The following is a 25,179-nucleotide window of genomic DNA, read 5'->3' as shown; positions in this document are numbered from 1 at the left end:
TCTCCTCCCCACTCTACCCCAGCTTCCCCCCACACACACCCACAGGGCAAGTGTGAGGATTAAATGAGATAAAGAAGGAGCTCAGGACCGGGACATAGCAAGTGCTCAGCAGAATCATTTCCCTCCCCCTTAGCTGCTGGTAGGTAGATGTCCTTGGTCACTCACCTCCACCCGCGTGGGGTTCAGCCAGTGGGGGATGTCACGCACGGTCATGTTCATTGGCAGGATGATGGACTCGCTGTTGCGGTCCAAGCACGAGGTGGCACACTCGGACCCTGAGGGAAACATAGCATGAGGTGGTGGATCAGGCCCCAGACCCTCCACTTCTGCAAACAGCCCTCCTGCATAATGGGCCCTGCTGCTCCCTGGTCCCCGGTGGACTCAGCTACCCAACCTCAAGGCACTGGGAAGGAGAAGGCTCCCCGGGCAGGAACACCTCTGATCTCCCTGACTCCATTCACATGCCTCCCATATGGCTGATTCCTGCTGCCGCCCTCATCCAGCCTGAGCCTAGTTTGATCAAGCTCCTCCTCTGCTCAAACACCTTTCCGATGCTCCCCACATCCAGAACAAGATACAGGTCCCTTTGCCAGGTGCAAAATACCTCCTGCGGTCTGGTCAATCTCTCTCACTAACCACCTTCACTCTTTGGTTGGTTCAACCAGACTGAACTACACTTGGTTTTCCATCTGAGTCCCACAATTCTCAGTCTCTGTGCTTCTTCCCTTGTTCACCCCATCTCCTGAAATGTCCCCCAGTCTGCCTTCCCATAACCAAATTCTATCTGAAGGTCCAGTTCAATTCTTCTAAGAAGTTTGCCCTGATTTCCACAACTGAATGAGAGTACTCCATCACTGGCTGTGCTTGATTCACCTAGGAGTTTAACCCAGTGCCTGACACATAGGGAGAGCTCACAGAGTATTGGCCGAATGAATGATGAGCACATAAATGCAATACCAGCTTATTTTTTTCCAAGGTTTCATCCCTGCCTTTCCCTGTGCCTTACAGACCCTTCCCACTCCAAATAGTGCATTTTTTATAATCCTACAGACCTCAATCCTATGCCACTTGCCCAAAGAAGACCTCCATGGTTTCCCGACAGGCCAAGCACCTCACAGGTGCCCATGACAGAATTGTCACATGACCATTTCCTCTTTGCTTGGTGAGTGTGATATCAATAGCTCTCTCTTCCTTGCTGGACTATAACTCTACAGGGCCAGCACTACCCATGCTCCCCATTCTATGTCCAGAGCCTGGCATTATGCATGGCAGATGGCAGGCACTTAGTAAATATTTGTGAAATGAGTGTAAGAGACAGTGAGTGAATAAGTGCATCAGTGGATGAGGAAATGAGTGGATTCATGGATAAATGAATGATGACTGAATGATGAATATGCATTTAGGTATCTTATGAAGGAGGAAGTAAGTACATAAAGGGATAAGTGAATGAGTAAATTATGGATTAAATGGATAAAATAATGAAAAAAACCCTCAGGCAATGAGTCAAATAAGGGGTAAATGACTAACAGGGAGAGGTAAGGCTACTACATAGAAGCGTTTGGTCCAGTAACTTCTGGATGAAGACAGTTGACTTCCAGGCTGTGGGTTGAAAAGTTGACTGTAATTCAGCTCATTCATTCTTTACCCTGACCTCACACACCCTGAGGTCATCTGAAAAATCAAGCCTATTCCATGGAAATGCCCCAAAGAGGCATTTATTCATGTGGGCAAAGAAACAACCTGTCAGAATCCAACAAGGGCTGGAAGAGGTCATTTCCCTGTCATCGTATCAAAACCACCTTGCAAACACTAAATAGTTCACTGGGAGCAAGTCAACTCTTTTCTTCAAATATCCTGTTCTATGAGCTGTTTTAAAGGCCTCCCTTCCAAATATACGTATGTACGTATTAGCTATTTTAAAGGCCCCCTTCCAAATATACATACATACAAAATGTAAATATGGATACAAAATATACATATGTATATTTGGAAGGGGGCCTTTAAAATAGCTAATTGCATAAATATATATAAACACACCTATATGTATATATATGATGTAAAAAAAATCAGGCAATGAGTCCATGAAAGGGTGAATGACTAACATGACATGCACAAGCAGATATGTATATACATAAGCACATAAACATGCAGTATACATAGAGGCACATGTCCGTGGATAAAATGTCTGTCATCTATCCATTGCCCTTTTTGTTGCCACCTTATCTTCCTTTCTAGTCTAAGAGGCTCACAAATCTAAAGAAAGAGGTAGGATGGAGTGGCAGGAGGACCATGTTTAAAAGCCCTTCACTTTTAAATTTTTATTTATTTATTTATTTTATTATGAGACAGAATCTCTGTTGCCCAAGCAGGACTGCAGTGGTGCGACCTCGGCTCTCTGCAACCTCCACCTCCCCGGTTCATGTGATGCTCCTGCCTCGGACTAGTGAGTAGAAGCCCTTCACTTCAAACAGTGGGACACTGAACCTGACTAGGGGCAGTTCCTGGCCTCACCCCGTGGTTTTTCTATGTTACCTCATTTCCCTGCAAATGGTGGCAGCCATGGAAGCAGGAGAGATGGAGAGAGCCAGAGGAGCGACAAGAAATGAGACACACACAGAAGACGACGATGACTGATGAGAATAAGAAGCAAAATCCCTAGGCAGTCAGAGAAACTGCTTATGGAGCATGCATTATCATGAGACCAGTTCTAAAGGCGTTTTTAGGGAGCAACGATGAGACAAGGCTGTGATGAGAAAATTCTTTTGGGAAAAAAAAATGCAGCCTCTGAGAAATAGACTAAGGCTATCTTATCCCAAGAGAGGAAAAAAAGAAGAAAACCTGTGGTCAAAACAGGAGATACTTGCTGTCCTATGCAGCAGTCATGTCTTAATTGCTCTTTCTTCTCCCTCCTCTGGGCTCCCCTCCCCGACACCTGCTCTGGGGCTTGAGGACCAGGCTGTTGTGTTGTGATATATGAGCCACAATTGCCATTTTTACAGAGTGGTGATCTCACCAGGCCCCCGCAGCTCCTTCCTGGTGGGCGTGGGGAGGGTGGCAGCCCTGGTGGCAGCAACAGCAAGTTTCTGAGGGCTCATAACTGCCACAGAAGCCTCCTCAGGCGGCCTGGCGGAGGTGTGGAGAGGGAACTGTCTGGGGGACTACAGCTCCCAAGCCTGATACGTATCTCACCCCTGCATATAAGGCCAGTGATCAGATCCCTCTCCTTGGCAAACTGGATACTCCCCAGGGAAGGGCTCAGCCTGGGAGGTGGAAGTGAGGGGTGTTTGGCGGAAAGCAAGGATACAGCTGGGGCTAAGGAGTGGATGAGGAAAAGCTGCTTTCACGGCGTGCCTCTCACTCACCCTCAGTTCTCCTGTCTCCCTATGTTGCTTTTTCTCTCTGCTCTCCTCCAATGTCCTTATGCACTCATCATCTGCCCTGGATTATCACATTCATAAGATGGATATCTGGGTGCCAGCCATGGGGACTTGGGGTACAGGAATGGGGAATTAATTCAGGTTGCAATATCATATAGATTTCTTTCCCCTTCTGCTTTGACCATGAAAAAACTCAACGGGTAAAGGATTACCACCCTCCCACCCCTTCCCCTCTTTCTCCAGTGTTCTGATGGAGAGAAGAGAGCCAGGCATTGTACTCAATTGTGGGCAGCTGGGACATGTGAATGAAGGGTGTAAATGTGTCTGTGATATTTGTTTGCCTTTTATGCATCTTTCTGTGTGTTTGATATGTTTGGGTACATAAAATATGTTGGTGTTTGTTGAAGGATGAGACTTGTATGTACTGCCTGTGAGTGCTGCGTATAGGTTTGTGTGCTACCTGTGTATGTATGTGTTTGTGGGAGTGATGCATTTGTGTGGTATATGGCTGATGTGTAGGTGTTGGGCATGAGCTTACTATATGATGTGTGTGTTTGGGGGTATGTTTGGTGATGAATCATTTCAGCATGTGGCATGCATTTATGTATGCATGTATGAATGTATTTGAATATATCAGTGGTGTACAGATGCAGCAAATCTGTTTCTATAGGTTTTCCCTAAAGGTCACTTAATCAGGCTTTTTCTCCCAGGGCTACTTGATGCCAGTTAAGAGCATGACTGAATATTCACCTCCACATTCTGATTGAGCTGGAGTTTGTGGAGGTTGGGACCCCATCACAGATATACTTGTTCAGGACCACACATGCCCATAAAGAATGATGGAAAGAAGAAAGTGTTGACCTTGAGATGGTGTAGCCCATGCTGCTCACCATGGCAACACTTGTTGCCCCAACCTTCTAGAATGCCTACATTGGCAGGCCCTATAAGATCCCATCTCTCTGCAACCCTCCTGGTCAGCATCTCATGAACTGGTGGCTATGTAAGATTTTAAAGTACTTTCCAAACCACCAGCGAGAGCAATCACATGCTTTGATGTTTTTCTGACCCGTGCAGGAGCCAGTGCCCTGGGCTAAATGCAAGAGTGCTGATTTCCACTGTAAGTTAAGGTGAAGACCTTCTGCTATCTGAGGGCATGTGTTTTCATCTTCAAAAAGAGGCGGATAGTCCCCATGAACCTTCCCTCTCCAACCACAGGCCTTGCCTCTGGACATGCAGTGGTAACTCTCTGCTTGCTGAGTGAAGATCAGGTTGGATCTCTGTACACTCAGATAACCTTCTACACCAGGCACCCCTGGCAACTGCTCCAGAAATCACATTGGCCAGGAGAAAGGACATTCAATTCTCTAGGCTTTTCATCATGTTCAATTAGGGAATCAGCCCAAAAGGTCAGCATCACTGCCCTTAAATGAGGTCAAGCTCCGTGAACTCTGAGTCCCCCGGAAAGCTGTCGTGCTTGTGATTAATGCATCTGTCCAGACACCTGGTTTCAACGAGGTAAATCCCTGGCATACAATCCCAGCTGGTCTCTCCTCACTGTGTGTACTTCTTGAGCTGGCCTGTCACCATACAAAGAGTATTTTGAAAATTCAGTTTGTGCTCATCTTGGATGCAGCTGAGACGCCATGGAAAGAAGTCAGGCTTCGGAATAGAATGGGCCTCAGGATTTGGGAGCATGTTCCATTATCCCCTCAAGTTTTGATTCCCTCATCTGTTAAAAGTTATTTCGAAGATCGATATAATGCCTTTCAAATGCCTGATGAAGAGCCTGAACCATATCAGGTACTCATAAATGTGTAGTATGATGCAAATTTTAAGATTAATAATGAAAGCAGCTGCACCAGACTGCTATTGCTTCCCTAAATAGCAGTGTGTGCTTTCATAACTCCTGCTCTTCAGTCACAGAGTTTCTTCTGCCTGTAATAGCATTTCTTCCCCAACAAGCTTTTTCAAATCCCTGTGTAAGCATCCCTTCCTCTGGGCACCTTCTGTGTCCCCCCCAGGCACATGACGGCTCTTCTGTACTCTGGTGTAACTGTGCACACTCACCCACCATTGCTTCACCTTTTCCCTGCCTTTGATACTCTTTCTGGGAGGACACAGTCTAGACTCCTTCATCTGTCTTTCTCTAGTGTCTACACAGGAACTCGTGTGACCAGGGTGTTCAGTGACCCACCCAGGTATTAACCCTGCATTGCTGGGAGGAATTGCCCCTCCTACTGCTCCCCTCTCAGGCCCATTGTACCTATGGCATAGCCATCAGGGCACTTCAGTTTGAGGTTTCTGTTGAGCTGGTTTGGGACTGAGCACTGGCCTTGCATCTCCTGGCAGACATGGAAGGAGCCGCTCCAGGTGCCATCTTTCCGGCAATGAATGATGTTGCTCCCGTGTCCCTGAACAACAGAGAAACAGAGTCAGAACCAAGAGAGACACCAGCCCCAACTGAATAAGCTATTTGGAATAAAACAGAAAACAATTTTTCATCTCTTCAGAGCTCTGAAGTGTTCCAAAACAATTTCTTAACAATGGTTGAAACTCAAGCACCCTGAAAGAGAGGTATTCTTAGTACCTCCACTTTACATATGGGGACATGAGGACTCAGACCAGGTCCGAGCTTAGTAGTCTCAGAAATTTCCATCAGAGCCAATTACAGTTTTGATTTGGATGTGGGAGTTTTTTTTTAATTGACAAGATAGGAGCCCCTCAGCTCTTCAACTGACACAGAGAGTAAGAGCATGGGTTAATGAGGAGCAATAGAGTTTAATTCCCCTAAAAAAGTGAGAAAGTATCCTATGCCAAGGCTCTGTCATATGCTAACTAAATAATCTGGGTCTAGTGAGAAGCTTTTTTTCCAAGGCATTTCTTTTCCTTCCCTTATCCTTCCTTTCATTTCATTCATTCCATTCTGTTCCATGAAATGGAGAGGGTGATATGGGGATATTTATATCTGTACTTTCCTCCCAATTCTTTAAAATAGGGATGTATAGTTTCTCAATCTTCTACAAAGCATTACACAAATGCGGCTTGAAGACATAACCCTTCTTGAAGTCCCCTTCTAACCTCTGAATTGCAGAAAGCTAATTCAAGTAAGATTCTTTAGTGTCCAACCTGTGCCCAGCTCTGTGGGGTGCAGAAGTGGATAGGGTCAGTGCCTGCCTCTGTGAGCTAGCGGTTATGGCAGTCACGTGAGACATCAGCTATGTTAGTGTGATTGTATTAGCATCTCCATTTTATATATGGGGAAACTGAGGGCTCAGTGAGGCAAGGCAAATATCACACCGGTAATGTGAGAACACAAGGAAGAGTAACTGGTTATGAGGGGACAATCAGGGAAGGCCTCTTAGAGGAGATGATATATGGAAAATGCGTGGGATTGCAGGCAGAAAAGGAACAGAAGACATTCCTGGAAGATGGAAGAGCATGTGCAAATGATGAAAAATACAGTGAGTGTTGGAGAAGCTGGTGTGGTTCTAATTCCATGACTCAAGGGATGAAGCACGGGAAGATGAGCTGATAACAAAGATAAAGCATGGAGCCTTAAATGCCAACCTGAGTAGCTGAGAGTCTACCAGAAAGAAATGGAGAATCACAGCTGGTTTCTGTGCAGGGGGCCCATATTCTGAAGGAGCCGAGAATTCGCTACCTCTTTCAGGCTTATGATAAGATGAGAAACTTGACATGAGGCCAAAGGAGCTGGCTGTGTGCCACCAATGCAAAAATGTATGCAATGGCTTCCTGTACCTTTGACTTCCAGGCAAACTCCTGTGCTGGCTCCAGAGCCCTCCCAGCCTTCATTCTGCCTAATTCTCCAGTTTCTTGCTCTCCAGAGCACCACCACCAACCCTGAACTTCAGTTTCAATTGCTGGCATTTGTGAAGGCATCATATGCTATGCTTTCATGCTCGCTGCTCCTTCTGTCTGCTATGTTTCCTACCCCACCTTGTCTATCTTGCAAACACCTTATCTGACACAGCCCATCCTGCTTTCATGCCACCTCAGTTCTGCATGGGGCACTATCTGAATGTCTCTGACAAGACAATGACCTATTTGTTTATCATCTGTTCTGCAACCAAACAACGAGCTCCTCAAGGCCCAGGCTGGTGCCCTCGGGGCCTTCCACATGCCTGAAAGGTCCAGGCCACTCTGTGCATTCATTCATCACTTAATAGATATTTTTGTTCATTCAAGGACTGTTTGTTTACACCGCATGTTCTCACTCATAAGTGGGTGTTGAACAATGAGAACACATCACACACAGGGGCTTGTTGGGGTAGTGGGGTTAGGGGAGGGCTAACATTAGGAGAAATGCCTCATGTAGATGACATGGGGGATGGATGCAGCAAACCACCGTAGCACGTGTATACCCATGTAACAAACCTGCACGATCTGCACATGTATCCCAGAACTTAAAGTTTCATAAAAAACCAACCAACCAACAAAAAGAACTGTTTGTATAACAAAAGATGGGATGAGTTGGTGGAGAGTGATAGAATGTATTTCTTTCAGAAATAAGTAAGTAAATGAATGTGTGGATGAGGAAATAAATGTACAGGTGAGTAAATGGAAAAAATTAATGAATGAGGGAATAAATTATGAATGGATGTATGAATAAACAAATAAACTCCAAAAAAGAACTGAAGTAGGCTGAGGCTCCCCTCTTTGAGAAAACAGCTGCCTAGAGACAGGATTCAGAACAGAAAGGGGCCCCTTTCCAGGCCTCTCCTGTGCCGGCAGAAGGAAGGTGCAATTACAATGGAAACCTCTCTGGCTTAGGAGAAGAGTGGCCCATCCTGAGCATGCAGCTGCAAGGCGGCTTGCAGAGGTTACTCCCAGAGGTTCTGGATGGGCTCATGGCAAACTTAGGCAGCTTCATGTGGCTTCAAAGAGCCCAGACTCTCCCTCTCAGAGCCCCAGGCTCTAGGTCCCATGATTCTCCAGGGCCCTCTGGGGAGTAGGAAATTGACCCCAATTTCCTGGAGCCTTGGCCTGGGCCTATGATGCATTTGGCTTCCAGCCCCTGAAGGGCTGCAGACCTCAGCACTACTTGGGCCAGGGCTGGCGCAAGAGCTTGGTTTGTAACAGAGAATGTATTAGAAGTAGCCAGAGTCTGCTCAGAGTTTCACACTGGGGAGACACCACCATGAATGAAAGATAGGAGCATAAAGCCTTGGTTTTGATACCATTGGTTTATCTCTCTCCTACCCATTCATCTGGCACTTTCTGTTACTAAATTTGCTTTTAAAAATAGATAGCATCCTTTTGCCAAGACATTTTAGCCTTCAGAACAAGGCATACTAGTAGGTTGGCACTTCCGGGCTTCTACAATGAAATCCAGATGATATTTCTAGCTCCATCTCTTGTATGCACGTATCCTTCCTTCTAGACAAGTGAATCACTTTGTTTCTCTTGCAAACTTTTCTCGCTTTCCCACCTCCACATCTTTGCCCTTGCTGTGCCCTCTGCACAGCAGACTTTCTGGAGCCTCTTTGGATTTTTAAATCCTTCTTTAAGACTAGATGCTAATGCATTCAGCAATTGCCTACTACCTGGTGCAGAGCTTCAGAATCGATTATTGGTGACTGAGTCTAGTTTAACCAGAGAAGATCTGGCATCATTGATGCTCCAATCTGGGAAGACCAGAGGGTACTTTTCCTGGGTGTTGTCAGGGAAGTGACTGGGTATGTCTGACTCCAAATGTACAATTCTTCATGTTAAGGTGAAATTTCTCTAAGAGAGCTGAGCAAAGCAGTTTGCCTCTCTGTGGCTGTGCATCTGTTATTACAAGAGAATACTGAGCTCTTTCTAACTCTCCTGCTGCTTTAGCTACATAGATCCACAGAGAGCTGAAGGCATATAATAATTATATTATAAAATGCCTATTACGTGCCCAGTGCTTTAAAAATCACTTGAACAATACAGTAGAGTAGAAATTATATTCTTTTTGCGGACTTGGAAACCGACTCTGTTAGAAAGTGAAAAAGTGAGTTTTTGAATGATGCTCGTGTCATGGTTAAAAGCCTGGGTATAAGTCAAACTGCCTGAATTCAAATGCAAGCTTGGCAACTCCCCAGCTGGATAGACTTGGGAAAGTTCTTTAACTTCTCTATGCCTCAAGTTCTCTGAATGCTAAATGGGCATGGAGAGAGTGACCTGCTACTGAAAGAGTGATCATGAGGACCGTGTGAGTCCGTTTATGTAAAGCATTTAAAGCCTAACACACATACTGAGCTCTGTAATTGTCAGATGAGGTTCTTATTCACTCTGCTCTACTGTCTCTAAGAGAAGTTTAGAATCAACCCAACCAACAGTACATTTTAGAAATGAGAGAAGCCAGAAAGGGGAGGCCATGTGCTCAAGTCTCAGAGGTTGCCGATGTCAGAATCATGTCTCTTGACTGTAAGCTGCTGTCCCCTAGTAGGCTGAAGGAAAAGAAGGAAAAGAAAGGAAGAGAGAGAAGCAGTAGACTTCTTCTTAGAAGACATGAAAATAAAACAACAGCATGGAGAAATGTAGTGGCATCTGAGCAAGATAAAACCAGGCAGTGAGTGCAGGAGCTAAAGGGCTAAGCTTTGGAGGCATGCTGACTTAATAACAAGAGTGTCAGTTCCACCACGTCTGGCTGTATAAGTCAGGACAAACCCATTTACCTCACCTTCCCCATCTTTAAAATGGGACAGTAATGCCAGATGCCATGGGGCTTAGATGAAGCAATCGGTTTAAAGTGCTCATCCCAGTGACTGGCATGTAGTAAGTGCTCATTAAATTGCAACTGCTGTGACTCATTTGTCTCTGCTCCCAGTCAATGCCCTCACATACATTTGGTATCCTCCAAGGTAGGTATGGGGGTGACATGTTGCCCCAGGAGTGAGGATGAGTAGAAAGTGTGAATTGTGCAGTGACGTAGTTTAAAACCTGTTTCTGCTTGTGTGACTCAGGGCAAGTCCCTTTCCCTTTCTGGGCTTTAGGGCTTCCATCTGTAAAACAAGTGGGATGCAGTGAGGGTCCCTGAGGTCCTGCCTAGCTTTAACATCACACTGGTCTGTGGCTCTTCTGAATTCCTCTAGGATATCCTGGGTGCTTGGCCAAACATTTAACAACCTGAAATGAAAAGCTAGCTGAGGCACTGGACATATGTGAGCTATACCTCGTCCATGGACGGGCCCACAAGTGGAGAGGGTAGCTCTATACCACTTGTGGCAGAAAGGCTTTCACAGCCACCTGCTGGAATCTGTGCAATGAACTGGGTGTGATGTAGATTCCACCAACTCTTCCTCTCTTACTCCTGCTGAGTTGCTGAAATCCATCATTGCATGCATCACTTTGCCCACAAAGCACCTTTAGCTTTTGTTGTTCCCTGCTGATGCATCTTCCAAAGACCCCATCCCCATTCCAAGGCTGACCACTCCCCGAATCACCTACAAAGCCCCCACAGTGCTTCTCATAGGTAGCCAAGCCTCTGTTAGCTCATCAACCAGCTCAGGGGCATGTGAGCTGGATTAATTCCTGAGATGAGCATCTCCTCACCCCCTGGGGATAAAATCTGCGCTTTGCTCCTAGTCTGCCCTGAAAATGTTTGAGAGCAGTGGACAGAGCAGAGCTAGGGATCAGAAAGAACACTACCTGCTATCTTGTTGCCATGGACAAGAACTTAGCCTCCCCCGGCCTTCTTTCTGCACCCATAAAATGGGGATATTGTTTCTTTTCCAACTGTATGTGGTGAGCTATCAAAAGAGAGCAAGTCTGCAATAGCAGCTTGGCACACATCTGACACTCAAAAACAAAGTTTAAAAAGCTGTAATTATTAAGGTTCTCCATCTTGGTTTAAAGGGACAATACTGTAAGTGCTAGAGCTGAACTATGTGATATGGTAGCCACTGTATAAGCATGGCTATTTACCTTCAACTTTGAATTACTTTAAATTTAATAAAAGTTAACATTTTGTTGCTCATTTACTGCAACCGTCTTTCAAGTGCTCCATAGCGACACATGGCTAGTGGTTATCACTTGCCTAGCACAAATATGGAACATTTTCGTCACAGCAGAAAGTTCTACTGGGCAGTGCTGGTCTAGAGGAACTAGAGGACTATTTATTCTACAGGTTTATTTGAGCAAGAGACCAGGTCTGACTACAGCTCATGCTGGTCTCTTTACGCCACACCCTGGCCTTATGCAGGATGGGTGCCCCTTATCAGTTTTTTGTTTTTCTTACTTTAAGTTCTGGGATACATGTGCAGAATGTGCAGGTCTGTTACATAGGTAGACATGTACCATGGTGGTTTGCTGTACCTATCAACCCATCATCTAGGTTTTAAGCCAAAAAGAGGCCATATAGCCAAGACAATCGTAGGCAAAAAGAACACAGCTGGAGGCATCATGCTACCTGATTTCAAATTATACTACAAGGCTACCATAACCAAAACAGCATGGTACTGGTACCAAAGCAGATATATAGACCAATGGAACAGAACAGAGGTCTTAGAAGTAACACCACACATCTACAACCATCTGATCTTCGACAAACCTGACAAAAAGAAGCAATGGGGAAAGGATTCCCTGTTTAATAAATGGTACTGGGAAAACTGACTAGCCATATGCGGAAAACAAAAACCTCGGTTTTGAGAGTTAGCCAGCATAGGGCTAGGTTGCAATCTGTTGTGTATCTAGGTCCTCCAGGAGCCCACATAGAGCATAAGGGATTCTCGTCCCTGGAGTGACTTTAAAGCAGGCTAGTTCAATTGTGTTTTCCCCAGGGCTACCATGTATGATTGCATAGGTTGTGCACTGCACAAGTCCAGTGAGTACCCATGGACATGCTTTACTTTCATTACCTTATTTAAGCTTCACTAACAAACCATGAGGTAGGTAATACTTTCTCCTTTTATATAAAAGAAAAGTGACACTTAAAGAGTTAAGTAACTTGTCCTCCAGTGAGTAGATAATGAAGCTGGGATTTGAACTCAAACTACAGATCCAGCATCATACTGACTCCCAGGGAATGAATAAAGTGAGGTTTTTATTTGCTTTTAGTGGCAGTGGAAGAGAGTGTGTGAATCTTCCCTATGATAGCCCCTGTCCTTTCCTGCCAGGATCTGAAACTTGTTTGGAAAGCAAAGAATCCCTGCTCCACACAAGCTGTTTGATTCAAGATGCTCTGGGCCAGGAGTTTCTGCTGTGTTTACAGGCAGCAAGAGGGGATCTGAGGTGAACACTAGATTTGGCTCTCAGGCCCCGTCTGAGGGTAGAGGAAATTCAAAGTCGAAACGTCAATTGTATTAGGAGCCCATTTGGCACGCACACCCTCATTCTTTGAGCAGACAAGCAATACCCTGCTTCTTTGCAACTAGCCTCTTGTCAGTTGCCAAACAGAGCTGCTTGAGTTGTCTGATAAATTTACATTTTCCTTTCCTTTAAATACAAACTGGCCATGAAAGTTACTTGGAAAGCACCAGGCAGACTGGGTTTCAGTTTGATAACATGACAGCAGCCAGATTATTATTTGGCTCAGCAGTTTGGGTAACTGTTAGCGACAGTTTTATGTAAGGGAGTGAGAGGAAAGCTGATCAGCCTGCAAGAGGCCGTGGTAATCTCCAGCCCGTTGTTTGTTTCAGCACTGGCTTCTGGCTCCCTGGCAGTCAAGGACGGGAATGACTCCCATGAATGCACACAAACGCCATGAGTGTATGTGAGCGGGATTCTCAGGTGGTGCCTAGTGGACTCAGCCCATTTACAGTTGGAGAGGGGGAACCTGGATCCTGATTGTAACTCAGCCGATGCCAGCTGTGTCACCATGGGGGATTGAGTAACCTCTTTGAGTCCTGGTTTTCTCATCTGTAAAAGGTGAAACCTGCCTTTGATGTTCATTGCAGTCTTTCCTCCTGCCCTCAGTTCGGGTGATATTTCCTGAGTACCTACTAGGTGCCTGGCACTGTCCTAAGTGCTGAAGGCGCAGGAAAGAGTGCAGATGCAGTGAAGGATTGTTTCACAGCCTTGTGTGTGGATGTGGAATGAAAACGGGCAGTGACAACGCAGTGTGGCCAATGCTGTGAAGGGGGAACCTGAGCAGGGGCATGGAGCCCAGCAGTGGAAGGGACACTGAGAAGGGGCTCCTGCAGGAAACAGAGCCTGGGCTAAATTGCCAAAGAAGATGAGGTGTCAGGCAGCTGAACAAGCTACAAGGATAACGCTTTCTGAGATAGAGAATGCAGAGGTAGGAGGGGAGATCCATCTTATTGGTGATGGGGGAAGGGTCTTTAATGCCACCTTAAGGAGTTGGGACTTCAGCCTAAGGGACTGGGCGGGGGGGCTCCTGGTTCAGAGGGATTGGCATAATTGCTCAAATCACTCTGGCTGACATGTGGAGAGTGTACTGGAAAGAGGCACAGGAATGAAAACAGGAACATGATCAAGAAGCTGCATGGTGCCTCCACAAAGAGATGATGGTGGCCTGAGTGAAGGCAGGAGCCCTGGGGACAAAAGAGAACAGCTTCAGGAGGGGTGGGGAGAATGGGTATGACCTGGTCATTGCTTGGATGTAGAGGGAGAGGGATTGAGAATGGTGGTTTGGCAGTGCCTGGTATTTGGAGGCTAATAAATAATAAAGACCAATAAAGACTGATTGAAGACAACACCTTCACTGAAATCGGTCCCTACCTGGCTAATGATCCTTGCACACCTGGGAAACATGGGACTTGGGTTATCAATTCTACATGGTTGCTTGCAGGGAGATGGAGCTCCTTGTGGACTTAAGGTTTTTTTCAGCCTTTTGTTTCATTTTCCTATTCTTGATGGCATGTGTAGAATTTAAGGAAAATGCCTTCAGCAGAGGCAGGCGGAAGTGCTGAACTTGTTCTCTGTCTCACTTACATGTGAACTGAGATGAAATTCAAACCTTGCTCCTTCGGCTCTTCCTTTCTTCCACAGTGTTCTCAAAACTGTACTTCTCATCTAAATATGGTCCCCTTTTTCCTTATGCTTCAGGAACCAATTGATGTCTAAATATAGTGGTAGTCTTGTGATTTTAAATACTTCAAGGACCCACATGGGTGGTAATGGTGGTAGCAAACTGGCAAAAGAGCCCTGGTCACTCCTGTTTGAGGAACTTCACTTTCATCAACTTCATACATTGGGATTCCATGTATGATTTCCTTCATAAAGGTTTCAAAGCTTAAAAAAAATGGAAAGCTAAGAATCTCTGAACAAATAAAATATGCTATTGTAGGTAGGTAAATGAGGTTCAGAGAGAATACAAAAGTAGATAATTAGAGCCCAGTTTCTTAACTTCTGCATTGGTGATACTGCAATTATACAATGTGAGCCTATTTAGACAGTCTCTTGGAGAAAGTGGTGCCTGAAATACAGGCTGGTTTTTGGTAAGTAGAGAGAATGGTCTCAAGTTCCAGGAGGCTTACCTGGGAGGCATCACTGTCTTCACACTTGATCCTACACTCGCTGTTGAACTGGAAGCCATTAGTGCACTGGTAGAGCCCATGGAATTTTGGTGGAGGTGGGTCACAGGTCACAGGAACACAAGCTGCCTCCTGCCAGCTGCCATCATGGGTACACTGAGTCTTGAAGGCCCGTCTTCAAGGAAAGGATCAAAGAGGAGATATCTCAAGGACCAAATGGCTAGACCCACGCCCTGCATCAACACCACTGGCTGGCCCCCGCATTTCCTATCTCCTGTTTTAGATTTCCCACCTGACCTATTGGATGGCGGTTGGGCCTGTGCAGGGATTAAGGAGAATTCATCCACAGAACTCCTTCAGCAAGAGGAGGCAGACATGTCATGCTTCTGGTTATATGTGAATCGAGACAAAAACTCATGCGCTTCCAGCCCCTGGTTCTCTCCCCTTTTTTACAGAGTGTTCTGATGGGTGCAAGCACCATGATGCTATGAATATCCACCATTTACTGAACAACTATTATGTGCAAAGCACTTTGTAGCATTTTACGTGCACATCTTTATTTGTGCTTCACAACAATCTTTTGCGGTAATTGTTATTAGCATACCCCTCTTATTGCTTTTTTTTTTTTTTTTAAGGAAGCCCAGAGAAGCCAAGTCACTTGTCTGAGATCACGTAGCCATTAGGCAGCCAAGCTAAAACTTAAAGTTTATTCTGTTTGACCCAAAACTAATATTAACAAATCCTTCTAGCTTCTCACAGAACAGAATGGGATGAATGGCAAGCATTGCCTCCAGTGAAGAAATGTGGTTCCATCCAGTCAGGCATTTGAACCTAACTCTTGTCCTCCCCAGAGCCCATGAGTTTGCACTTCCAACCCCACTTACTTCTTTGACTTCCGAGAGGATCCAGGCACATGGTATCCCGGTTTGCATTTGTATTTGCAGAAGGAGCCCACCTTGTGCTTACTCTCTCTGCACCGGGGTGTCTGGAGTTCTGCATTGGGCACGGGGGGTGGAGCGAGGCACATGAGGTCACACAGGGCCTCTGGGAAGGACCACAGCCCATCCTCCATGCAGGTCAGGAGGCTGTTGTTGCCTGGAGGACAGAGGGAAGCAGGGTTAGAGGAGGGAGGAGTCTCCGACAGATAAGCTAATGCATAGCTGCTTGGATTTTAGCTGACTTGAAGAACCAGGAGATCCCTTTTTTTTTTTTTTTTTTGAGACGGAGTTTCGCTCTTGTTACGCAGGCTGGAGTGCAATGGCGCAATCTCGGCTCACCACAACCTCCGCCCCCTGGGTTCAGGCAATTCTCCTGCCTCAGCCTCCTGAGTAGCTGGGATTACAGGCACGCGCCACCGTGCCCAGCTAATTTTTTGTAATTTTTAGTAGAGACGGGGTTTCACCATGTTGACCAGGATGGTCTCGATTTGTTGACCTCGTGATCCACCCGCCTCGGCCTCCCAAAGTGCTGGGATTACAGGCTTCAGGAGATCCCTTATATGGAATTCCAACTTCCTTCTACTTCCAACCGAGGAGCCTAGGGAGATGAAGACAGATGCTACAAAGAAGAGATCTAAATGGGGTGGGGGAGTGAATTATCCCCATGTCTACACTGAATTAAAATCCAAGGTTTCTGACTTATGATCCTGAGCCTCTTCTGCTGCATAAAAAGACACCTTCAGAATCCTTGAATCCACCTTTCTTGCTTCACAAGTGGGTATCTGAGCGCAGAGATGGAGGCACTTGCCTTCCAGTAGCTGGCAGCAAAAGCTCCTACAAGCAACTACAGCAAGCTCTGGTATCAGTGAGTGTATGACCTCAAGCTGCCACTCTCCCCCTGGGCCCAGCACGCCTGTGTTTGTCCTGCCTACCACCTCCCCCAGCTCCCACCACCAATGCCTGGAAATGACAGTATCGCGTTATCAGATTTGATTTTATGTTCAGGTCCTGGTGTTCAGTGAAGCTTTGCCAAAGCAGCTGAAAGAGCAGCACTTCCCCTGTAACCTGTGCCAGCTCTGACAGAGTGCTGACTGCCATCGGGAAGCTGGTCTGATGGGGAATGTTGCAAACAAAAGTAAAACATGGGAGTTGGGCTTTTCACTGCCAGCTCATATATTATCGATGCACGGCCTGCCTAAAACGTCCCCAAGACAACTAGAGGAGGACCTGAAACTTGTGCTTCTCCACCAAACTCTCTTTTTCCTGGTTATTACCGAATGGCATTGACAACCAAGGCTGGAAACGTGGGAGGCTGGGGACTTGCAGGTTGGAGGGGTGGAGTGGTAGGGAGAACACTGACATTTACGGAGTAGTTGCTATGTCGCAAGTGCTTCTGATATGCAATCTCATTTAGTTCCATCATAAACAGGGTATTCAGTATGGCAGTCCTCGTTTGGAAATGAAGACTCAGAGAAAGAGGTGACTTGACCAAGTGCTATTAGTTGGCAAAAGACAAAACTGAGGTTCAAAACAAATTCTAACCAGAGAGATGGTTGTTTTAGATGGGAAGTAGGCTACATGGGATCAGCAGAGTCCTTACTGTTCTTTCTAGAAGCATCAAGCCTCAGTTTTCCTATCTGTGGAAAGCAAACAGTGCTTCTGCATGTCAGGGTGCTGAGAACATGAAATGAAGCATTTATGAAAAGTGCCCACAAAAGTGTTGTCAATGTCTTCGTCTGTTTAACTTCTTCCCTTTTTCCCTCCTTTCCTTCCTTCACTTCGCCACTTCCTCTCACTTTCCTCCTTCTTTTCACCTTCATTAGTAGATCTGAAAGGATCATCACAGAAGTCTTCACTGATTCAACAAACATTATTTAGTGCTTATTCTGCATCAGATACTTTTACATGTTGAAGGCAAAGCGGTGACCAAAATAAAATAAAACCAAAGAGAAATATCTCTGCTCTCTTGGAGCTTATAATCTAGTGAGACATGGAGGAGTACAATAAGTTATCATAAAAAGAATATTATTTGGTGTGCTGGAAGGTGCCAAGTACTATGAGGAAAAAGCAGGAAAAGAAAGAAAGGGGAGAAATTTTATTTTATTTGCAATTTTAGGCAGGCTCCTCCACTTATCCTATTCCTTCTCATTTTTTTCATTTTTCTTCTTTGTCAGTATGATTCATCTGGTTAGCACAGGGAGACTGGTGTCTGTAAACCCCATAGGGATTCCACATTGATAAACTGTGATACTGACAACTATAAGTATCTTAACATCAAGTAAAAAGAGTACAGTGTGGAGAAAGGTGCTTCATTTGTTTTCCATAGAAACACAGAAGCATCCAGAATACCAGGGTCTACACACCCTTCTTTTTGCATTGCCCTTGTAATTGGGACAGTCACTGCTTTGGGGTGCCGGGGTAAAGCACAAGGTTAGTGAGGAGGGGAGCTGTATAAACACATTCTCTCCAAATTGCCCAAGAGAGATAAAATATCTGTGGAAAGGTATTGGGACTCTATAAAAGTACATTATATCAGCTACGTACACTGTAAATTATGAAGTGAAAGTCATGGTTCTTCTGCGACAAGAGAACATAAAGATTGCAAAATGTTAGTCAAGAGAGAAAATGCAAACCAGAAAAGTGATTTCTGGAAGAGGGCGAATAAAAGTTAGCAGTGTACTACAGCTAAAGCAGGCACTGGCAATTCAGGACCATGGATATGTCCCCCAACCCCGGCAACAAACTCCAAGAATTTTCAACTGGGCATTATTTCTGTGCACCAGCTGTAGCCACTACCCTGCATCTACCATGTGGCTTTGAAGAGAGTAGGGTATGATACATGATACTTTGCCCTTCCTTTATCTTCTTGGCACTGGCCTGTACACTGTGAAAGATGCTTACTGCACTGCCAACTCTCTGCCTGAGGCTTCTTACACCGGTCATGGATGCTTAGTCTGTCCATATGCAGGGCAAGTTTAAAGTACCAAGGAGTTAATGCCCCTGGAGGCAGCACGAAATCAGTGGTGGAGTTGCTAGATTCATGTACCCGTTTCCAGAGTTGCAATAACTCTGAGGCATGTTCTCCACTGTCTCCCAGAGTTTCCCGGAGGGACTGAGCTCTAGCTGTCCACAGTGGCAACTGACTTTAGAAGAGAGCCTGTTAACTTTTGTTAATTCTATGTCTCCTGTCCTCATTCCCCCCACCGTATTTCCTGGGGGAACATGACTGAAGACACAAAGTGAAGGCATGTCTCAACCTGAAGCTCCTGGTAGAGGGTAACATCTCCTGGTAGAGGTGCTAATATTAGAGATTAGGTTCCAACAAGTTTTGGGACCCTATAAGTTCATTTGTTTATGTTTTAATGCAAAAAATACATCCTGCTCAGCCTGTCTACAAATGTGGCTAAGGAAATTCCAATCTCCAATGAGCATTAAAGTAATTGTCAACTTGTAGCAGTGTCAAAACAGACGTACTTATTTTTATTATTTCATTTGAAAGATTACCCAGAAGACTAAGTCTCTTTGGCAGTGCCTTAAAGATGGACATTAACATAGAACAGAACCCAAGGAGGGAAATGTCCTACCTTCAACCCGGTATTCTAAGCAGTTGCCTCATGGGGGTGGCACTTTCTAGATCATAAGGCAAGGGCTGTATCTTGTACATTCTCTACTCCCAGAGCCTAGCCTACTGCTGAGTACACAGTAGGTCCTCAGTATTCATTTGTTGAATGCATAAAGTATGGATTTAGCTTTGACCTTGAACAAATCACCTAACCGGTTGGTTTGTCCCTGCACCAAAGCTGTCTGTGAGTTCTTGACCATCTCTAGCATGTTAGAATGTGACAGAATATTGTTTGGAGAAAACAAAAATGCACTAGCTCAACTGGAATAAGGACAGGCACTCAATCAAGAAGCTGTATTAGCCAAGGGCTGGCACAGGAGATTGCATGGAATAGGGAAGTAGACTTGGTAAGGGGTAGACTTAACAGAAGTTACTGAGGAAGAAGACACATTAAGAAGGACAAGAGGTGCAAAGGGAGTGCCAGTTAGGGCAAGAACTGAAGGCAGAAAGGATTTCAGGTTGGTCATTATTATCATTATTATTTATTGGCTGTTTAAAATTAGTGCTTTTACTAGACATGGAATCAACCTAAATGCCTATCAATGATAGACTGGATAAAGAAAATGTGGTATATATACACCATGGAATACTATGTGGCCATAAAAAAGATGAGATCATATCCTCTGAGAGAACATGAATGGAGATGAAGGCCATTATCCTTAGAAAAGTAGTGCAGGAGCAAAAAAAGAAATACCTCATCTTCTCACTTACAAGTGAGAGCTAAATAACAAGAAGGCATGGACACACAGAGGAGAACAACAGGCCCTGGGGCCTATCACAGGGAGGAAGGTGGGAGGAGGTGGAAGATCAGGAAAAATGGCTAATGGGAATTAAGGCAGGCTTAACACCTGGGTGATAAAAGAAACTGTCCAATGAACCTCCATGACACAAATGTACCTATATAACAAACCTGCGCATGTACTCCTGAACTTAAAATAAAAGTTAAAGAAAAAACAACTATTGCTCTTTTTCAGAACACCGAACACCGCATGTTCTCACTCATAAGTGAGAACAGTGAGAACACATGGACACAGGGAGGGGAACATCACACACCGGGGCCTGTTGGGGGTGGAGTGGGGGGGCTAGGGGAGAGATAGCAGGGGGTGGGGGGATGGGGTGGGAGGATTGGGGAAGGATAGCATTAGGAGAAATGCCTAATGTAGATGACAGGGTGATGGATGCAGCAAACCACCACAGCATGTGTATAACTATGTAACAAACATGCACATTCTGCACATGTACCCCAGAACTTCAAGTATAATTTAAATGAAAACTATTGTTCTTTTTGCTTAAACCATGTTACGATAAAAGAAAAACAAAAGGTGGAAAGAAGGAAAGGGAAGCAATTAAAAGAAGAAAGTTGAAATTGATCACCTCTTTAATCCCCTAGCTTGAGATGGGGGTGGGAGGGCAGATTAGGTGGCAAGTCAAGTTCAAGAGAAAGGCTGCAGGACATTTGCCCAGTTCTTGCTGTTGGCAGATCCAAGCAGAAGCCTTAGCACAGGACTCCGAACACTAGATGATGCTGACAACCAAGCGGCATGACATGGCACTTGGTCCTGGCTGATCGATATGGAAGCAGAGAGATATGACCCTGTACGGTCAAGGAAAAGCAAAGTTGGGATCGCCAACCATCAAGATGATGGTCCTCCTAAGGCCTTGTCTCCACAGCCAGGTCACTCTTCCCCAGCCACAGCTGGCAGTGGAAGGATCTGCATCGTTTTGACTAAGCATTATTATTAGCCACAATGAGGGCTATAATAGTCAGTGCTAATGTATACGCCTCCCTTTTCCAAAGGCCTCTGACTGACTGACAGGAGTGTGATTTCATAGTCTGGAGTTAATACATTCCATGTCTAGTCCCAGCATTCTAGGACACCCAGGCCAGCTGCTCACTTTTCCCTAAAATATGATCTCTTCTCTGATATGCCAGACTCATTCCCCTCAATAGGTGCCTAGCTCAGGAGGATGCCAGATGCTTCCTGTCCATATCTGCTCTGTTAAGAGCTGGCCCCTCTTAACAAGTAGCAGCCAGCATTGGAGAAAGACAGACCTAGGTTTCAATGTGGTCCCCACCAATGATGGTGCAGCCTTGGGCAAGTTCTTTTTTTTTTTTTCTTTTGAGACGGAGTCTTGCTCTGTTTCCCAGGCTGGAGTGCAGTGGCACAATCTTGGTTCACTGCAACCTCTGCCTCCTGGGTTCAAGTGATTTTCCTGCCTCAGCCTCCCAAGTAGCTGGGACTATAGGTACGTGCCACCATCCCTGGCTAATTTTTTGTATTTTTAGTAGAGAGGGGGTTTCACCGTGTTAGCCAGGATGGTCTCGATCTCCTCACCTCGTGATCCGCCTGCCTTCACCTCCCAAAGCGCTAGGATTGTAGGCGTGAGCCACCACGCAAGTTCTAAACCCTCTAAGGCTTGGTTTCTTCATCTGTGAAATGGGAATAATAGTAACCCTTACCTCGTAAGGCTTACTGGCCCTAATCATACAAAGTGAATTAGTTGCATCAGCCCCAAATGAAACTCTTCTTTTTTTTCTCTTCCTTCTTCCCTCCTTCCTTCACTTCTATCCTCTTTCTTTTCTTTTTTTGCAAGATTTCCAAGGTCTTAGAAAGGGCTTCACTGTCATAATTATCCACACTCTAGTTTTTCTTTCTCATCTGCGCAGCAGGGCAGTTTACATAAATACAATTGGTGGGAAGAGGTCAGGAGTATAGATTAAACCCCATCCCACCCTTGTGTTTGAGAGCCAGAAGGAGGGCCTGGGTGCAGGTTTCCCATAGACAAATGGGGGCTGAGCTGGGGAAGGGGCTCAAGATACCTTTCAGTTGTGCAGGATAACGACACTGGAAGGAACAATTACTGCCAAAGGTGGTGCCCTCAGGACAGGAGAAGGAGGCGGCGTAGATGTGATGGTGGTCTGGGAAGCCGCAGTCCACTGGCTCACAGGCCACCTGCTTATTCCACTTGCCCTCTGTACAGGTCACTGTGACGCTGGGTCCCATCTGAAAGGCAGAGGTATGCATAGTGAGGAGTGGTAGACCGAGCCCTAGATGTGGAGAAGTACCCTTCTTCCCAAGGTGACAGCTCAGAGTCCTGTCCAGGCACCAGGAGACCAATGCTTAGTGTTTCACATTAGCTCACTTGTAATGATCGCAATACCTGCATGAATTAGATACTCCAGTTTTCACTGAAAGACACAGAGACTGAGACGGAGAGACATTACATGATCAGCCTTAAGTTAACCAGCTGGAAAAAGGATGCGTTGGACGTGAGTCCAAAGGCTATGCTCTTAACTGCTGTCTATAGAGTCTTCCAGATCACAATTTCCATTTCATTGATGAGAATCTTGAGGTTTTGAGACCTCACAGGGCAGGACGATTTCTTTCACAAACAGACTGTGAAATACAGTTCAATGGTAAGATGTCGAGTGTTGATTTTTGTGTCTTTTCTTAGCTCTAGAGGAGTTACTAAGATCCTGTTGTAGTGCTTGGCACACAATAGGCACTCTCCATGGATATAGGAGACCTGGATGCTTTTCTTCCATGTTACCAGACCACAGCCAAGTCCCTTTTTTTACTTAAGTTCTCTCTTTGGCAAAATGGATGGATTGAACTCAAGAACTGCTCCAAGATTCACTCCCTACTCTGAGATTTGGTGGCTCAATAGTCAAGAGACAAAAGTACAAAGAAAAAACCTGGGAAAAATGAAAGAGTAAGTAGAGATTTTAACCAAACTACAAGATGGCAGAGCTGGTGCAGGGAAAGGCCATGCCGCAGAGCCAAGCGATGGACAATCATGGCAGCCTGGAGGCTTCCTAGGGACTGGAATTGCCAAATGCTGATCTTTTAAAAGCAAAGGACATTTTCCTTCTTAAGCACACATCAAAGGGATGCATGCTTGAGTGAGGTCCTTCACTGACAAAACAGTCGAATTGTTTCTACAGGAGTTCAGGCCTGCCATGTCTGCCACATGGAAGTAGGTGTCTAAGACAAGGAAGTCCAGAAGTTCTGTACAAACAGGTGCTCCCAGCAACAAGGAATGTGTCTTGTGTGCTTACAGTTTGAAGGCAAAAATCCATTGGCCACCCCAGGAAAAGGCTACATTTAGTGACAGAAATCCACAAATCCCCGGACAACCTGTGCCACTCCCCCATGCCCAACCTGAGACATTACAGCACCATCTGGCTGAAGCAACATTCTGCCACATCACTCCAAATCATTCACTACCACTAATCTCATGCAGGATGCATCCTGTCGTCCATGACCCCTTTGATGACTGTCTGAGGGGGTCTCCCTTCTACCATTCTCACTGCCGGACTCCAAGCTACACCCACATGGGTCTCTAGACTTTGCCAACCAGGATGTGCTCATGTCACTGCCTGCAACGGCTCCCTGTTGTCCTAAAGATAAACTCCACACTTTCTGACTAAACTGACAGGGCCCTGCACCAGTGGATCCAGCTGCCCCTTCCAGCCTCGTTGCTTGGGTGAATATAGAAAAAGAAAACAAAACAAAACAAAAACATCGGTGGCACTTTTATCATCAGTGGGATTCCACATTTGTCTGTGCCCAGTGCATGTATTTCTTCCTTCTCCCCAACACACACCCCTTCGCTGATCTGTCTAGTTATCTGTTTCCATGTCGCTTTTTCCAAGGTACCTCCCTTGAATCGCCCTGTGCCTCCACAACACCTTGCACTTCCCCTGACAGGCTTTATCACACAGTGGCACATTATTAATGAGGTGTTTGACTACCTCCACCACTAGGCACTCAGCTCCTTCAGAGAAGGGACTCGATTTATCTTAATGGCTTCTCTTTTTTTGAGATAGAGTCTTGCTCTGTCCCCAGGGTGGAGTGCATGATCTCGGCTCACCGCCTCCCGGATTTAAGTGATTTTCCTGCCTCAGCCTCCCAAGTAGCTGGAATTACAGGCACATGCCACCATGCCCAGCAAATTTTTGCATTTTTAGTAGAGACAGGGTTTCACCATGTTGGTCAGGAAGGTCTTGATCTCCTGACTTTATGATCTGCCTGCCTTGGCCTCCCAAAGTGCTGAGATTACAGGTATGAGCCACTGCACCAAGCCAATGGCTTCTTTTTCTTTAGCACCTAGAATAGCATCCAATTTCCTGTGAACAGATGCTTTGCAATGAATTAGTGAATGAATGAACATCTCACTGACAGACAGCTCATCTCGTCCTAAAGCAGCCCATTCAGTTTTGTCAGAGATCTGATTGTAAGATATTCATTCCAAAATAGCCCCATGGTCTTGGAGATTTGCAACCTATGCAAAAACACTGGTAAGTATTGTGTGGAACACTCCTCTGCACAGGAACCCGCTTTCTTAGAGATTCCAGACTGCTTGCTTGGTTAATTGATTCACTCACTCATTCATTTAATCAACAAGTATTTATTGAGCACCTACTACGTGGCAACACTATTTTAAGTGCTGCTGGGTATTTAGCAGACAACATGTTCAACACCCAGTATGCCTTCCCTGGGCTGCAGAGAGGCTCTAAGCTCAGCACCTGTGCATACCTGGCTCTTGATCAGCTCATCATCCCGCCGTATCTGGAGCACGTAGCCTGTCCAGCAGCTCACAGTACACTGGGTGCTATGGTAGCGGTCGCTGCTAGAGCAATTCAGAGAAGCATTCTCCACAGCCAGCTCTGGGCAGTCAGTGTCCTCACATGCGAAGTGCACGCAGCTGGGGAGGAAAGAAACAAGAGGGGAAGGAGTCTCTTCAGAGGACAGCCACACTCCAATTGGAAGATAAAGGCTAAAAGCCACTTTCTCCAAGATTTCAGGGGCCTTGAG

The 25,179-nt window shown here is 45.6% G+C and overlaps 1 protein-coding gene and 1 long non-coding RNA gene across 4 annotated transcripts in view; one reads left to right on the top strand and one right to left on the bottom strand.

The window, feature by feature from the left end:
- PAPPA (pappalysin 1) overlaps positions 1–25,179 on the bottom strand; it is a 253,779-nt gene that overhangs the window by 33,315 nt on the left and 195,285 nt on the right. For all 3 annotated transcript variants that reach the window (XR_008475800.2, XR_008475799.2, XM_002743252.6), the window contains exons 14-19: positions 24,901–25,069; positions 22,182–22,365; positions 15,685–15,895; positions 14,804–14,975; positions 5,641–5,788; positions 166–275 (exon numbers count right to left, since the gene is read on the bottom strand). Coding sequence is in view for 1 of the 3 variants with exons in the window: in XM_002743252.6 (XP_002743298.3) it covers positions 166–275; positions 5,641–5,788; positions 14,804–14,975; positions 15,685–15,895; positions 22,182–22,365; positions 24,901–25,069 (994 nt within the window). In the remaining 2 variants the exon portion in view is untranslated. The remainder of the gene's footprint in view (positions 1–165; positions 276–5,640; positions 5,789–14,803; positions 14,976–15,684; positions 15,896–22,181; positions 22,366–24,900; positions 25,070–25,179) is intronic.
- LOC144582784 (uncharacterized) lies at positions 3,036–8,031 on the top strand. The gene is made up of 2 exons (XR_013536223.1): positions 3,036–5,177; positions 5,727–8,031. It is a non-coding gene; the product is annotated as an uncharacterized LOC144582784 (long non-coding RNA).

The sequence above is a fragment of the Callithrix jacchus genome, chromosome 1 (genome assembly GCF_049354715.1).
Source record: "Callithrix jacchus isolate 240 chromosome 1, calJac240_pri, whole genome shotgun sequence".
NCBI classification, from domain to species: Eukaryota; Metazoa; Chordata; class Mammalia; order Primates; family Cebidae; genus Callithrix; species Callithrix jacchus.
This window is presented reverse-complemented; position numbering and strand designations above follow the sequence as displayed.